The sequence below is a fragment of the Crotalus tigris genome, unplaced genomic scaffold (genome assembly GCF_016545835.1).
Source record: "Crotalus tigris isolate CLP2741 ecotype Arizona unplaced genomic scaffold, ASM1654583v1 scf7180000017910.318528, whole genome shotgun sequence".
Taxonomy (NCBI): domain Eukaryota; kingdom Metazoa; phylum Chordata; class Lepidosauria; order Squamata; family Viperidae; genus Crotalus; species Crotalus tigris.
Window position 1 is genome coordinate 43,032 of NW_024096716.1, and position 14,314 is coordinate 57,345.

At 51.6% G+C, this 14,314-nt stretch overlaps 1 protein-coding gene across 1 annotated transcript; it reads right to left on the bottom strand.

Moving 5' to 3' along the window:
* Positions 1–554: 554 nt before the first annotated feature.
* Positions 555–10,774, bottom strand: LOC120308400 (DLA class II histocompatibility antigen, DR-1 beta chain-like). The gene is made up of 6 exons (XM_039344424.1): positions 10,620–10,774; positions 7,996–8,268; positions 3,492–3,773; positions 3,230–3,343; positions 2,966–2,989; positions 555–2,360 (listed from the first exon to the last, which is right to left on the bottom strand). Exons 1-3 carry the CDS (start codon positions 10,702–10,704, stop codon positions 3,493–3,495), a joined length of 639 nt encoding a protein of 212 aa, XP_039200358.1. The 5' UTR covers positions 10,705–10,774; the 3' UTR covers positions 555–2,360; positions 2,966–2,989; positions 3,230–3,343; position 3,492.
* Positions 10,775–14,314: the final 3,540 nt, after the last annotated feature.

Below are 14,314 nucleotides of genomic sequence, written 5' to 3' on the forward strand. Positions count from 1 at the left end.
CATTGCCTCAGGGTCAAGTTTTGGCCCTATATTAACAACTGCAAGGATGCTCCTCTCCTGATTATAATCTTTTTATTAACCCTGCTTATGACGATATTTCGTCTAACAAAACAAAAAGGAGTGAGATGTAGGGATAAGAGACAGGCGAAAGTTGCGAGCAGAAAACTGCCCTACCAACGCGTGTGCCTTTGTTATGCATCTTATGTGACGCAGGTCTCTGTGACCTTGCCAATTTGATAAGGCTAAATCGGTGAACAACAAGTTTTCCTGTTTATGGCCTCTAACTTTTTACTCTTGAGGATTGGTAAAGGATTTTAGCCAATGAAATGCTGTTGCCATGCTGTATCTATTGCTATTTGAAAAACTCTATAAAAACAATAAACGGCTGCGTAGTAGGTGGCCATTTCTTTGCACCCTTCAATGACTAAGGAGTGATTACTACACTAAACCACGGTTCATTTCACGGCTGTTCAAAGTTACAAGGGCACTGAAAAAACTGACTCTTCTTTTTAAACTTTTTTTATTGTTTTTAATGTTTTTTTAATAATGTCATGTATATACCTGTGTTTAAAATTGTGTATCCAAAACAGTCACTTGTTGTGAGATGGGTGGTTATATAAATTTGGTAGCAAGATGATATAGATAGTTAGAGAGAGAAGGGGGGGAGAGAGAGAGAGAGAGAGAGAGAAGATAGAGAAAAAAGAACAGATAGATATGATATAGATGATAGATAGATAGATAGATAAGATAAGAGAGAGAGAGAGAGAGAGATCGACAAAGAAATGACAAAGATGAGAGGGAGAGAGTGGGAGGGAGGGAGAGAAAGAGGGAAGGAAGGAAAGAGAGAGAGAGAAAGGGAGAGAGAGAGAGAAATGACATTCTCAGTTCTTGTGAAATGTAGCTCATTCCCTGCCAGAAGCTCCTCATGTGGGTCATGTAGACCATAGTCCAAGAATCCAAAGTTCTCTTGACAGAACCATCCTCTGGATGACTTTGGAGGGGGCAAGGCTCAGTGGGAGAGCTATCTAGGGGCATCTAGGGGTGCTGGGGAGAAGGGAGGGGTCTTCCACTCAGAGTTGCCCCCTTGATCTTTCCTCTCTCCGGCAGAGCTGCTCTCCCTTCCTCCCCCGATGGCAAATGTCTCCTACACCAGGAATGGCTTCGGCTGGACTTTCTGCTCTGGCCCCAAGAGGCCCTGGGGAAGACACCCTTCCCAACACTCCCTGCCCAGGAGCCCTCAGACCAGGGAGATGGACATCAGGGCGACCTTCCCAGAGATCAAGGCCATTGGACACAGAACCACTCGGGGCCTTTTCTAAGGGGGGGCTCCGATGAGCTTTGGTTGGGGGCCACACATGAGACTCCCACAGGACTTTCTCTGTTGGGGACCATCGGGTCGGGACGGGGTCCTCCACCCAGGACATGAAGCAGGAGGACCCTCAAACTGTGCAGGAGACACTGCTCTAGGGGTCTCCTCTGCACAGAAGAAGGGGGCTTCAGACCCAAAGGCAGGAAGGGCTGTGGGGCGGCAGTGGTGATAGGTGGGTAGTCCTGGAAAAGGCCTCTAGGGTCTCAGGTGGAGGGAGGGAGGTGTTGGGTGCCAAAATGGGGCACGACCCTCCAGTTGTGAAGGAGAGAAATGGCACAAATGGCTGGGTGAGTGTAGGGGGAGTCTCATGTGTCCCTCAATGGCTCCCCACAAGTGCTTGAAGGGGACCATTCCTTTTGGCATCCTGGTCCTCAAAAATAGGCTTGAGGGGAAGCAGAGAAAGGGGGCCTCTGAGCAGGAGGGGAGTCCTGTCCGTTCCTCTCCCTGGATCTGCCACCCCTCCTACCAAACCACTTTTGACTTCAGACCTGAAGTAGCTGGGATGGTTGATCCAGAGGCAGGGGAGGTGTCAATCTGGGGAGAGGAAGGGGAGAAGGGAGGACCCTCCTGCAGGAGGGAGAGGAAAAAGGAGGAGGAAGAAGGAATTCCAGGATTTTTCCTACAATGTTTATTCTTTTATAGCAAAGCGAAGGGAAGGGATTCAGATGAAGAGTAATGAAGATGAAGCTGCTGTGGATTTAAAGCTGGGAGAGATTTGGGTGTCTGGACTGACAGGCAGGTCCAGAGTCCCAGAGGTCAGTCTAGATGGTCTCCACTGCTCCCTCACAAGAAAGAGAAGCCTTCAAAGGAAAGTCAGAGGGGTCTCAACAGGAAAAGCTCCGGGCTGCCATTCTCATCCTCCCCCCAATCTAAAATTGTGACCCTCCATTTTTCAGAGGTTGCAAAAAAGAGACAGAAATTCATCAGTTAATGGAAAAAAGCCCCTTTCCCTCCAGGACGCAGGAAGGACGGAAGAATTAATTCATGAGTGCTGTAGAAAAAAAGAGATGGGGAGAAAGTTAGAAAATAAAGTGAAGCCAGTGTAAATAGCTTATTATTCTCTCTTTCAGCCACCCTCCCAGAAAGGCCCACATTGTAGGGGGGTGGTTGATGGGTAGGAACAAAATGAGGTAGTGTCCCCCCCCCTTTTCAAAGTGGAAAAGGATGCAAAGGACCAGAAATTCATCTCCAGAGGGTTATGGAATTTACCCCAATTGACTTAACTGGGGGGTTAATCAAAAAAGGAGGCCTCCCCCCCAGACATTTCATATTAACAAAGAAGATGGGGCCAGGATGGGGATTGGTAGCAAAGCTGGGTGTCGCTTTGCCAGAAATTGTGTGAAATGTCACAAGGAGACTTCCCTTCTCTTTTGCAATTTCCCAAAACCTGGAAATCTCCTGGGAGAGATTTTAGTGTTTATGTGTGTGTGTTTGTTTTTGATTGCACTGTTTTCAGGTCTCTGTAATGAAATGCTGCCCAAAATTTCAAAAATTTGTGTTATCCACAGCTAGGAGGTTTTGTTCGGGCACATTTTTCTTTTAAAGGATCAATTAACGAATATTAAAGAAACATCTATAACTTGAGGGGAAACTCACCTGCAGGAGGCTGGATGGGAATTGCTGGAATGAGAAAAAGAGCCAATCAGAACCATTCATGGGCTGGAGGACTCAAGGGGTCCCCCTCCCCATTGATAGCCCATAATAGGTTTCAGGATGCTCACTTATACAGTAGACCCTCAAAGAACAGAATTTCCCAAGCAAATCTCCAAGGGGGCCTCCTTGCCATCTTCTAAGCTTGCTGTGAGGCCTCCCCTGGATGGTCCCCTCCCCACAATCTCTTAACTAGCCCCCCAGACTCACCTTTCTTGCTCTTCAGGTAGAGGGAGAGCCCCATGGCAAAGAAGATCACCCCGATCACGGCTGCCACGATCCCTGTCCAGAGTTTGCTCCTGGCCGAGTTGGAAGAACGGGGCTCTGGGGAAGGAGAAGGAGCTTCACTGAGTAGGAAGATCAGGGCCAGCTTCCCCCCCAGGAGGGTCCATCCCAGCTCCCCCCACAGGGAGGGTCTCTACCCCTTCTCAGGGTAGGAGGGGGTCCCCAGAGGGGGAGAGGAGGGACTCACCTCACTGGACGGTGATTGGGGCTTCCAGGCTGGCATGCTCCACCTGGCAGGTGTAGACGTCCCCCTGCTGGGGCTGGGTCTCCAGCATCACCTGGAGCTGGTAGGTCCAGTCTCCATTCTGTAGCTCATCCCTGAAGGCCACGCCCTCCTCCTCCGGCCGCCCATTCTTCAGCCACCGGACCTTGATCTCCACAGGGTAGAAGCCCCTCGCGATGCAGAGGAGGATGGTGTGGGGGGAAGTGGGGTCCAGCTTGGTGGGGGAGATGGAGACGGTGGGCTTGGCTGGAGGGGAGGAGGGGGAGGGGGAGGGGGAGGAGGAGAAGGGACATGGGGGGGGAGACACAGGAGGGACCAGAACAGGAGACCAAGTGGGTTAGTTCAGGCCAAGAGCCCTTTTCAGTCCTGAAAATAGTATTTGTTTTAAGTCATTTCCAAAGCAAATTGCAGCAAGAAATTAAACGGGATCCTGAAAGATGGAAAAACATAAATGGTTCATGGTTGGGATCAGTTTCCATCATCAAATTGCGCAAGTCCAACAGAAATAAATACTGGAAACGCCCCAGGACGGAAGGAATTTTCTGCCAGATTTGGGGGAGACAGTAAGAGACCCAGAAGAAGGGGAAGACACACAGCATGTTTTGGAGAATTGTGGGGATCCCATTCAAAGGAAAACCACATTTTTTAAAAAATAGGTAGAATACCGGAACATTTATTTATTTATTAAATTTGTTTGCCACCATCTCATGATAAAATGACTCTAGGCAGCTTACAGCAGGGCTTTTCAACTGGTGGTACGTGTACCACCTGTGGTACATGAGCACATGACAGATGGTATGCTGCCCTGCCCAGCCAAATGTAGTGGGGGAGGGAACGAGCCAGCACAGGCAAGGACTTACTGTGAGAGAGTCCTCTGGAGCTGCAGAGTGGCTGGGGCGAGGCAAAGGCCCCAGGCTCACTTCTGGCTCACCCCCCCTCCCCATGAGAAAGGAAGAGGAGGGCACGGAGACAGGAGAGGCTATAAAAGGAGGCAGTTTGGGTCGGGAGAAGGAGAGAGAGAAAAAGAAGCAGCCTTGGGAGGAGGTAGAGTCAGCTCTAGCTGCACAGAATGGAAAGAAGGAGGAGGGTGGGGGGAGAGGAGAGGAGATCAAGCAGGCCGGCCACAAATGGATCTACAACTTCTGCGGCAGCCACCTGTGCTGGGAGCAACAAAGAAATGTAGGGAGGAGGGGTTACTCTCCACAAGGAATGAAGAAAGGCAGCAATGAAGAAAGGAAGCACTGGCTGAAGTTGAGGCAAGGAGGGAGATGGAGAGTGGAAGGATTCTTTTGTGCTTTTGTGACTTTGAAGTTCTGGGATTTGTGCAATGAGGACTTTGTGTTCTTAAGGAGTGTTTGGCAATTTCTATTTGGCTGATGGCTGGTGTCTCTTGTTAGCTTCTATTGCTCTGCTATTGTTGGGTGTAAGATTTGCTGCAAGGGATTTTGAAGTATTTTTCTCCTGAATGGATTTTGCCTGTAGCATTCCTTTACTTAAGAATGGAGCCCTTTGGGGAGGCTGCCTTAGCCAGCAGCCATACATACTACATTTTTTTTTCTTCCTTAAGTGCCGACTGATCTCCTTAACTTTTCTTTCTAGCCAGTAGCTAATTCTTAAAGGAGAATGCGCCTTTTTAAGCTAGTTCCCCCAATGGCTTGTCTTTTCTGTCTCTGGAGGCTTTTCCTTGTTCAATGAATATATGGAAGAAGGGAAATGGGGGGGGGGTTCAAATTCTTCCTTCAGAAGGAGATGGGAATGAGAAAGAGGGAGGGAGGGAAGGAGGGAGGAAGGGAGGGAAGGAAGGAAATCCCGCTTTAGCACTTGGCCACCTGCCAATGACTTTGCTTGTCAAGAGGTTGCAGAAGGGGATCACATGACCCTGGGACTCTGTGACCACCATAAATATGAAATCCGTTGCCAAGCATTCAAATATAAATCACAGGACCTTGGGCATGCTGCAATGGTCATAAGTGTGAAAAACGGTCATAAATCATTTCAGTGCAATTGCAACTTTGAACAGGGTTTTTTTTTGGTCATCAAGTGTTTGACACCTTGCTAGGTGGTACTTGAATATTGCCATATATCCTAAAAGTGGTACAGTTGGTGAAAAGGTTGAAAAGCCCTGGCTTACAGCATTAATATATTAACATCTTAACAGATAAATATTTCTATAGCAATCAAAATGGAATTCCCAGTCAAGATAAAATTATACTTAAAAGATGGGGAGGAACAGGAGGTGTGAGGGGGGAGGGGGGATTGTCTCTGAATTCAACAACTACATCCAGTGTGAGGCTCCCCATGAGGACCCCCTGATTTTGAGCCAGATTTCGCCTAATCTGTACTTGAACCTTTGGTTTTTTTCTGCCCAGGTTCCCCCCCCCCAACCTCTCCCTGCAGCCGTCCGGCCTCCCTCCCAGCCCCATTTCCCTGGGGAAGGAGGTGGGGAGGGGTCCCACCCTCCTGCCTGGGATGGGGGGGCAGGGAGGGGTCTAGGACAACTCAGCCAACTCAACGCGGCACAAAAGTTACACAATATGGAAGAAATGGAGAAAGAGAATCAGGAAAGGAAGGAGGCCGAGAGAGGAGAAAAATGGAATGTGAAGGACAAAAATTAAAAAAAAAACATTTTAAAATTATTTTAAATAATTGAATAAAATTGTGAAATTGTCCTGCAGTGAGTTGCCCCATTCCAGACAGGGTGGGGGGAAAGGATCTGGGGGGGGATCTTGAGGTAAGTGAAAGTGGGGGCAGTTGGTGGCTGAGGAGATCAGGCAGATCCCAGGACCATAGAAGAGATCCCTCTTGATCTCCTCCTTCAGCAAATGGCACAACTCTTGGGTGGATTAATGGGGGGGGGCTGAGTGACCCCCCCAAGAGGGTCCTTATTAGATCCACTCCAGATCAGAGAACTTTTGCTAACAACGTTTCTCTCCCTTGAGGGATTCTCTGTTGAACAGCTCATTATATAACGTTTAAGAACATGCAATTTTTAAAGGGTTGGTTATTTGTAATTTAATCCTGGGATCTGGTCGGGATTTTTTTATGAACAGTTAATTATCCTCCTAGGTTTGCAGGGAAGAATTTAGGAGAAAAAATGAATTCCAGACTGAATATGCGGAGAACAAAATCTGTGTCGGTTCCCCTTAAATATTCCATAATTTCCGGAAGGAGCAGATGCCCAGCTGGTAAAATGCCTTTTTCTCTTGGGATTTGGTGGTTTTTCTCTTGTGGAAGAAAGATCTTATTTAATTCTTTGGTAAGCGTGTTATTTTGGGAGACCCTGACAACAACAAGTGGCAACAACCGCAGATGAAACACTTGTTTTGCACAATGAAACCTTATCAGTTGATAGAAATAAATAATAATAATATAAACAAATAAAACTAGAACAACAAATGTAGGCAATTTACCAGGAATCTGAAATAGGGAACTGAACAATCCGAGGCTTCAGGGCTGAACGAATGCCTGAAATTCAGTTTTAATGTTTGTGGGTTTTTTTTTAATCTTTGCCCCCAAATGAGGAACCTTCCCAGATACGAAGAGGGAAGCGATTCGGCTGCAGGTGAAGCCGAGACTCTGACCAAAAAGGGGCTTTCAGGGGGGGCTTTTCTCTCAGACCCCCAAAATTGGATGAACAACTGATTCTGAATAAAGGATAAAAAGAACTAAAAGAAGGACAGGGCACAACAGACGAAAGAGCCTTCCCTGAATATTATATTGAAATATTATATAGCATATAGATTATCTTGAAATATATCTATATAGTGGGCAAGGGGGAGACCTTGCCAGATTCCTCCCCCCCCCTCAGAAAAATATAATACTTGGTATAATATTCTGGAAAGAAGTTTTTCTGGGCAGGGGAAACTTTGGACCATGGGAAGAGAAGGAAGATCGTGGAACTGATGGGAAGGAGAGGAATCTATTTCTTCCCTTTGGCATGTTTCTTTGTCATCATTATAGAATTTCAAACTTTTTAAAGATAAATTAATTTTAAAGCTTATTTGTTATACATTTTTATTTAGGGGTGATGTTATGTTGTAGGCCATCCAGACCCCCGCTTTGAGGGGGGCGGTTTAGGAGTATCAATAAATAGCAATAAATACCAATGAGTAAATTTCATAGATCTGACAGTAGAGAATACATAAGATAAGATAAGATAACCTTTATTGTCATTTTTTTACGGTGGGCACAACGGCACACATCCCAAACGAAATTGAGTTGCCCGCTCTCAAAGTGAAAGACATACACGACACACTCTAAAAACACACTATGTGCAACATATGTGCAGACCCTCAGCCCTCCATATACATGACAAATCAATATTAAACACTGTCCCTCTTGAGTATGCAAGGGAAGGAGGAAGCTGGAGAGGGGCAGATCTTTCTCCGGGAGAGTCCTAAGAAATGAAAGGAAAAGGGGGGGGTCCCGGCATTCCCCCCCCCCATGGAACTCCCCCTCCCCCACTCACCTCTCCGGCCCACCATCTGACCGGTCTTGGCTGTCTCGTAGTTGTATCGGCAGAAGGCATCCACTCCGGTCTTCTGGTACTGCAGCTCGTGCTTATCCCTGTTCCAAGCCTCGGCAGTCGCCTTCCCCAACGCCGTGACGGCCTCGAACTCCCCGCGGGCGCTGTCGAAGCGGAGATACTCCTCCCGGTCGTAGATGTAGCGCTCCAGGAACCGCACCCGCCGCGTCCCGTTGAGGAAGCCGCACTCGACCTTATGCTGGTACAGGAAATGGGCTGCGGGGGGGGGGGGGTGGAGCAGAAAGAAGAGAGCCCTCAGGAGGGACTCCAGGGCCCATGGTTCCCAGCAGGGGCGGAGCGACGGGAAGGCGGAGCGACGGGAGACCTGCCGCGAGGGACTGCCGGAGGGCGCCCCCTGGAGGGATGGGGAACCGTCGGTCCCAGCGGGATTCCCCCTTGGTGGGGGTCGGGAGGGGGGAGGAAAACGAGGGAGGGGGAAGGAGGGACCCCCCCTCCATCTCCCCAGGGAGGAAAAAGGCAGGCAGAAGTTCAGCCGGTCCAGGCCTCCGTCCGCCTGCAGGGAACGCTGGATCCCCCCCCCCCAAAGCGATAGGAAATATGGGGGGGAGAGAAGAGACCCCCCTCTGGGCTGGAGGGGAAATAATATCCAAGCTTCTCTCTCCCTCTCCCTTTTGGGAGCAGAAGGGGAGGGGGTCACCATCAGGATACCCACACCCATGCTCCTGGGCTCTCCCTGCCCTTCAACCCCCCCTTCCCTTTCCCCCCCTCTGCCCCATCTTCAGCCCCACAAGCTGCCTTTGGGTGCTTTTCAAAGCCTCTTTCCTGTGCCCCTTCCAAAATAGACCCCCCCCTGCAGCCCCTCAAGACCACCTCAGAGGGAGGGGCTCCAGCCCCTTTCACTAAAGGGGGAGTCTGGAGGAGCAACTCAGACCCCCCCCAATATCCCTCCCAATAGAGACGGAGAAGGTGAGGGAGGGGAAGATTTTCAGTCTTGGGGGCTGCAGCTTTAGAGGGGTGTCCAGGGGGGGTTGTGGACTTCCTTTTTCACCCCCTCCCATGAATGTGGACCGACTGAACTTCTGCCTGCCTTTTTCCACCCTTGGGGGATGGAGGGGGGTCCCTCTTTCCCCCTCCCTCATTTTCCTCCCCCCTCCAGACCCCCACCAAGGGGGAATCCCGCTGGGACCGACGGTTCCCCATCCCTCCTCCAGGGGGCGCCTTCCGGCAGTCCCCCTTTCTCTATGTGCCTGCAGGGGTGGACTAGATGCCCCTTTAAGCTCCCTTAAGGCGCCCCCATGGGGAGTCCAGGCTGGGTCAGTGGAGACTTTGGAAGGGCTGAGGGGAGCCGGGGGGGGTCTCTCCTGAGACCCTCCCTCCCCCTGATCTCGCTTGGCCCAAAGGGGCTTCTTCAAAAGGCAGCTCCTGGGTTTTCCCTTGAAGATGTTTCGCTTCTCATCCCAGAAGCTTCTTCAGTTCTGACCGAATGGTGGAGAGTGGAAGAATGGATGTTCCTTGCGGTCATTTGGTCATTTTGAAAGCCGATCTCTGGTTCTCTGAGGGGCCTTGAGGACCCCCAGGGGTTTATCTGGGCCCTCAGGATCCCCTGAATTGGGGGGCCAAAGGGGTGGGGAGCCTTCCTGGGGCTGCTGAAAGGACCCTGTTGTAGGCAGGAGATGGGGGTCCTTTCCCTCCCCCCACTCTGTTGAGGGAGGGCTGCTCAATTTTGACCTAGATGGCTTGGGGGTCTGGGGATCTTGGGGAGGAGAGAACCCCCAGATTCCTAGTTACCCCCAAATTTTCTTTCCCACCAACTTAACTGCCATTGCGTGATTTGGGGATTCAGCCCTTTTTTCTATTACCCTGAAGCCCCCAAAAAACATCTCAAAGGGAGCATCTCCAGCCCCCCCTCAACAAAGAAATCGTTTTGGGGAGCCAATTTAGGGGAGCAATTCAGACCCCACCCAATCTCCCTCCCTCTCAATCCCCTGCAGGTTGCAATTCAGCAATGGGGGAATATGGGGTGGGGGGTTCTGGGTCTCCTCCCCAAATTGAGAGTCTCCCCCAAGAAGGAATCCAGCTCAACTTTCCCCTCCCCTTAAAAAAATAGAGATTCAGAAGAAAAACTGAGGTTGCAAAAACACTTTTGCCAAAAAGCGTCTTTTTTCTTATACATTTGGTGGCCTTTGTGGATTCAGGTGTGAAAATGCCTCAGTTTCCCTCTTTCGCTTTCGCTTTCTGTCTTCTTCCTCTTTCAGTGCAAGAAACTTTGGGGCTCAGGCGCTAATTTGGGGTTCACAAGGTCCCCCTCCCACCCAGCCACGGGGGGGGGGGCGAGAGAGGGGGTCCAGCTGCCTCTTATCCCATCTCGGCTGCCTTCTCACGACCCTCGCCCACCTCGGCCATAATTAGGGAACGGGGGCTCCCTCTTCGTCCTGCGGGGGAAAATGCGGCGAGGGAGGGAGACCACGCGGAGATCGAGGCCCCTGCAGTCTCCCGCCTCTCTTGCCTTCGACCTCTTTCCCTACTTCAGGGGTCCCAGCCCCTTTCTCCCCCCCCCCAAGAGCACTGACGGCCCCTCCCAGCCCCCCTCCGAGCCCCCTCCTTACCGGGCGTCTCCTTCCCCCCTTCGCTTCCGGGGATCCGGGCCAGGGCCCCCGCCAGCAACAGAAGAGGGACCCCAACGGAGCCCATGGACGCCGCCCCACCAGCGCCCCCAGAGAGCGGGGAGAGAGACGCGGAGGCTCCCAGCCCCACAGGCGGAATCGGGGGGTCTGGCTTGGGGGGAGGAAGCGCTTTCCTCGTATTTCGGAAGTGGGAGGGCCCAGAAAAGCGGAAGGACCAATGGGAATTCTCCCTTCTGCATCGTCATCGGTCTCCGGGCAGAGCCTCCCTTGAGTTCATCCACAAGAGGAGATAGTGCGAAGCCGAGAGAGGAGAAAGTTGGAGGGGGGGGGGGGAAATCCCTTCAGTCTGAGTGGGGGGGCTGCATTTTAGGGAGGTGTTTGATGCCAGCTCCGGAGAGGAGAGGAAGTGGCACTCGCACGTCCCCTGGGACAGGAAAGGGACTGTGGGGAGGAGGAGGAAGAGGAGGAGGGAGGGCGTCAGGAGGGACTCCAGGGCCCATGGTTCCCAGCCGCTCCTAGAGGAGAGACACAGGCTTGTCAGAGGAGGGGAGGGAAACCTGCCGCAAGAGGCTACCGGAAGGCGCCCCCTGGAGGAGGGACGGGAAACCGTCGGTCCCAGCGAGATTCCCCCTTAGTGGGGGTCGTGGGAGGGGAGGAAAATAAGGGAGGGGGTAGCTTTCTGAGGCCCCCCCCCCATCTTCCCAGGGTGGAAAAAGACAGGCAGAAGTTCAGCTGGTCCAGCACTTGGTCTAACTGTCTGCAAGGAATGTTAGATCCCGGTGGGGCCACTTTCCCCCCCAAACTGGCAGGAAATATGGGGGGAGAGAAGAGACCCCCCCTGGGCTGGAAGGGAAAATAATATCCATGCTTCCCTCTTCCTTTTGGGAGCAGAAGGGAAGGGGGGAATCACAATAAGGATACCCACACCCATGCTCCTGGGCTGTCCCTGCCCTTCAAGCCCCACCTTCCCTTTTCCCCTTCCCCCCCCTCACCCCGATCTTCAGCCCCACAAGCTGCCTTTGGATGCCTTTCCACTCCCCCTCCCCTTTGGGGGATTTTCGAGGCCTCTTTCCTGTCCCCTCCCCAAAAGACCCCCCTGCAGCCCCGCAAGTCCCTCTCAAAAGGAGGGGCTCCAGCTCCCTTCACTAAAGGAACAGTTTTGGGGAGCCAATTTAGGGGAGCAATTCAGACCCCCCCCAATATCCTTCTCCCTCAGTTCCCCCTCCCCTCCAAGTCCGGATTCAGCAATGGGGGAATATGGGGTGGGGGGTTCTGTGTCTCCTCTCCAAATTCAGAGTCTCCCCCAAGAAGGAATCCAGCTCAACTCTTCCCTCGCCTTAAAAAAATGGAGATTCAGAAGAAAAACTGAAGTTGCAAAAACACTTTTTGCCAAAAAGCGTCTTTTTTCTTATACTTTTGGTGGCTTCTCTGGATTCAGCTGTGAAAATGCCTCAGTTTCCCTCTTTCACTTTCGCTTTCCGTCTCCTTCCTCTTTCGTTGCAAGAAAGTTTGGGGCTCAGGCGCTAATTCGGGGTGAGCAAGGTCCCCCTCCCACCCAGCCACGGGGGGGGCGAGAGAGGGGCCCAGCTGCCTCTTATCCCACCTGGGTTGCCTTCCCGCGACCCGTCTCCGTCCTCCTGAGGGAGGGGGCGGAGACCACGCGGTGATCGAGACTCCTGCAAGGTCCCGTCTCTCTTACTCTCCACCCCTTTTCCTCCTACTGGGGTCCCAGCCCCTCTGCTCCCTCGACGAGCCCCCTCCTTACTGGGGGTCTCCTTCCCCCCTTCGCTTCCGGGGATCCGGGCCAGCGCCCCCGCCAGCAGCAGCAGCATCAGGGGGAGCCCAGCGGAGCCCATGGACGCCGCCCCACAAGCGCCCCCAGAGAGACGAGAGACGGAGACGCGGAGGCTCCCAGCCCCAGAGGCGGAATCGGGGGGTCTGGATTGGGGGGGAGGAGGAAGCGTTTCGCTCGAACTTCGGACCTGGGCGAGCCCAGGAAAGCGGAAGGACCAATGGGAATTCTCGCTTCCGCAGCGTCATCGGTCTCCGGGCAGAGCCTCCCTTGACTTCGCCCGATAGAGGAGATAGTTCGGCGCAGAGTGAGAAGCGGAGAAAATGTGAGAGGGGAACAATCCCTTCAGTCGGGGTGGGGAGAGCTGCCTTTTAGGGGGGCGTTTCAGGCCAGCTCCGGAGGGGAGGGCGGACTTCCTTTTGCGCCCCCCCTCATGATTCTCAACCAGAGCCTCCTTTTCTCTGGGTGTCTGGAGGGGTGGACTAGATGCCCTTTGGTTCCCAGAGGGAGTCTAGAGCAAAGTGGAGGCAGAGCTTGAGCGCTCCTCCTGGGCTCGCCAGGCTCAGTTTGGGGGCAGGAAGCCCCCCCTCACAGGTCTGGACCATGCGGAGGGGAACTGCGGACACACACACACACACACACACACACACACACACACACACACACACGCAAAGACTCCCAAACTCCTCAGGCTACCGATACCAGATGTTATATCAGAACCACATCCTCCACAAATCCTGGAGCATCGGGGAAGAACCGAGGATTGGAAAAGGGCTGATGTGGTTCCCATCTTCAAGAAAGGGGGAAAAAAAAAAACAGACCCAGGAAACTGCAGACCAATCAGTTTAACCTCAATACCTGGGAAGATCCTAGAAAAGATAATCAAAAAAGAGATCTGCGAACAACTAGAAGCAACCAAAGTCATAACCGGGAGCCAGCACGGGTGTGTGGAAAACAGATCATGCCAGGCCAATCTCATCTCATTCTTGGATCAGGTGACTGAATCAGTAGACCAGCGAAACGCAGTGGACGTCGCATGCCTAGATTTCAGTAAGGCTTTTGACAAAGTAGACCACAACCTGCTCCTTGCTGAACTAGGAAAAGGTGGGATAAACAACATCACCACCGGATGGATCTGTATGTGGCTGACAAGCCGTACTCAACGAGTAGTCCCCAATGGCACCACATCCACATGGAGAGAAGTAAGCAGTGGGGCACCACAAGGCTCCGTCTCTTCTCTTCTCTTCTCTTCTCTTCTCTTCTCTTCTCTTCTCTTCTCTTCTCTTCTCTTCTCTTCTCTTCTCTTCTCTTCTCTTCTCTCTTCTCTTCTAACTTTAAATGTATTGGCTATAGCTTGCAATGTATCATTCTTCCGCTGCAAATGTATCCGCCCAAGGAGAAAGTTCTGGGCTGCTGTCCAGCAGTTGTGTATTCGAAGCGTAGCCTGTGACAAGCTGTAACTGAGCTAACCTGATAGATAAGGAAAACACGTATTCAAACGAAAAAAGGAATCTTTTAGCCTGTTAGCCTGAGAAAGTGCCTTAGCTATAAAAGGGGGGAGGGTTTAGTAGCGTGTGTGCCTTTTCTCCTCTGTCTCGCTGTGCGTGTGACAAGAGATTGAGACACCCGGCTCTTCTTTGATCAAACCATAAAGCTGTTTTCTTTTCCGTAGCCTCGTATTCAGAGTCTCTCTGAGATTTGTGTGGATTCTGAGCTGAAAAGCCTTAGGGAATAAAGGGCTGTGACCAGGGCGGTTGGGGCTTTCATTGTTCTTCATGCCTTTTATGATTAATTTGATCAGGAGCATTTTAGCCTAAAAATAGTCGATATGTTGGCTAATGCGTTTGAATTTTTTAATAAAGTGGTAGCAGACCAGTGAAATGCT

Excerpts from the sequence above, each read along its gene's own strand:
- LOC120308400 (XM_039344424.1), bottom strand. The coding sequence starts at position 10,704 with ATGGGCTCCGTTGGGGTCCCTCTTCTGTTGCTGGCGGGGGCCCTGGCC. Across the intron at positions 8,269-10,619 it reads AGGGGGGAAGGAGACGCCCG|CCCATTTCCTGTACCAGCAT; the intron begins GTAAGGAGGGGG and ends CCCCCCCCGCAG. Across the intron at positions 3,774-7,995 it reads TCAGATGGTGGGCCGGAGAG|CCAAGCCCACCGTCTCCATC; the intron begins GTGAGTGGGGGA and ends CCTCCCCTCCAG.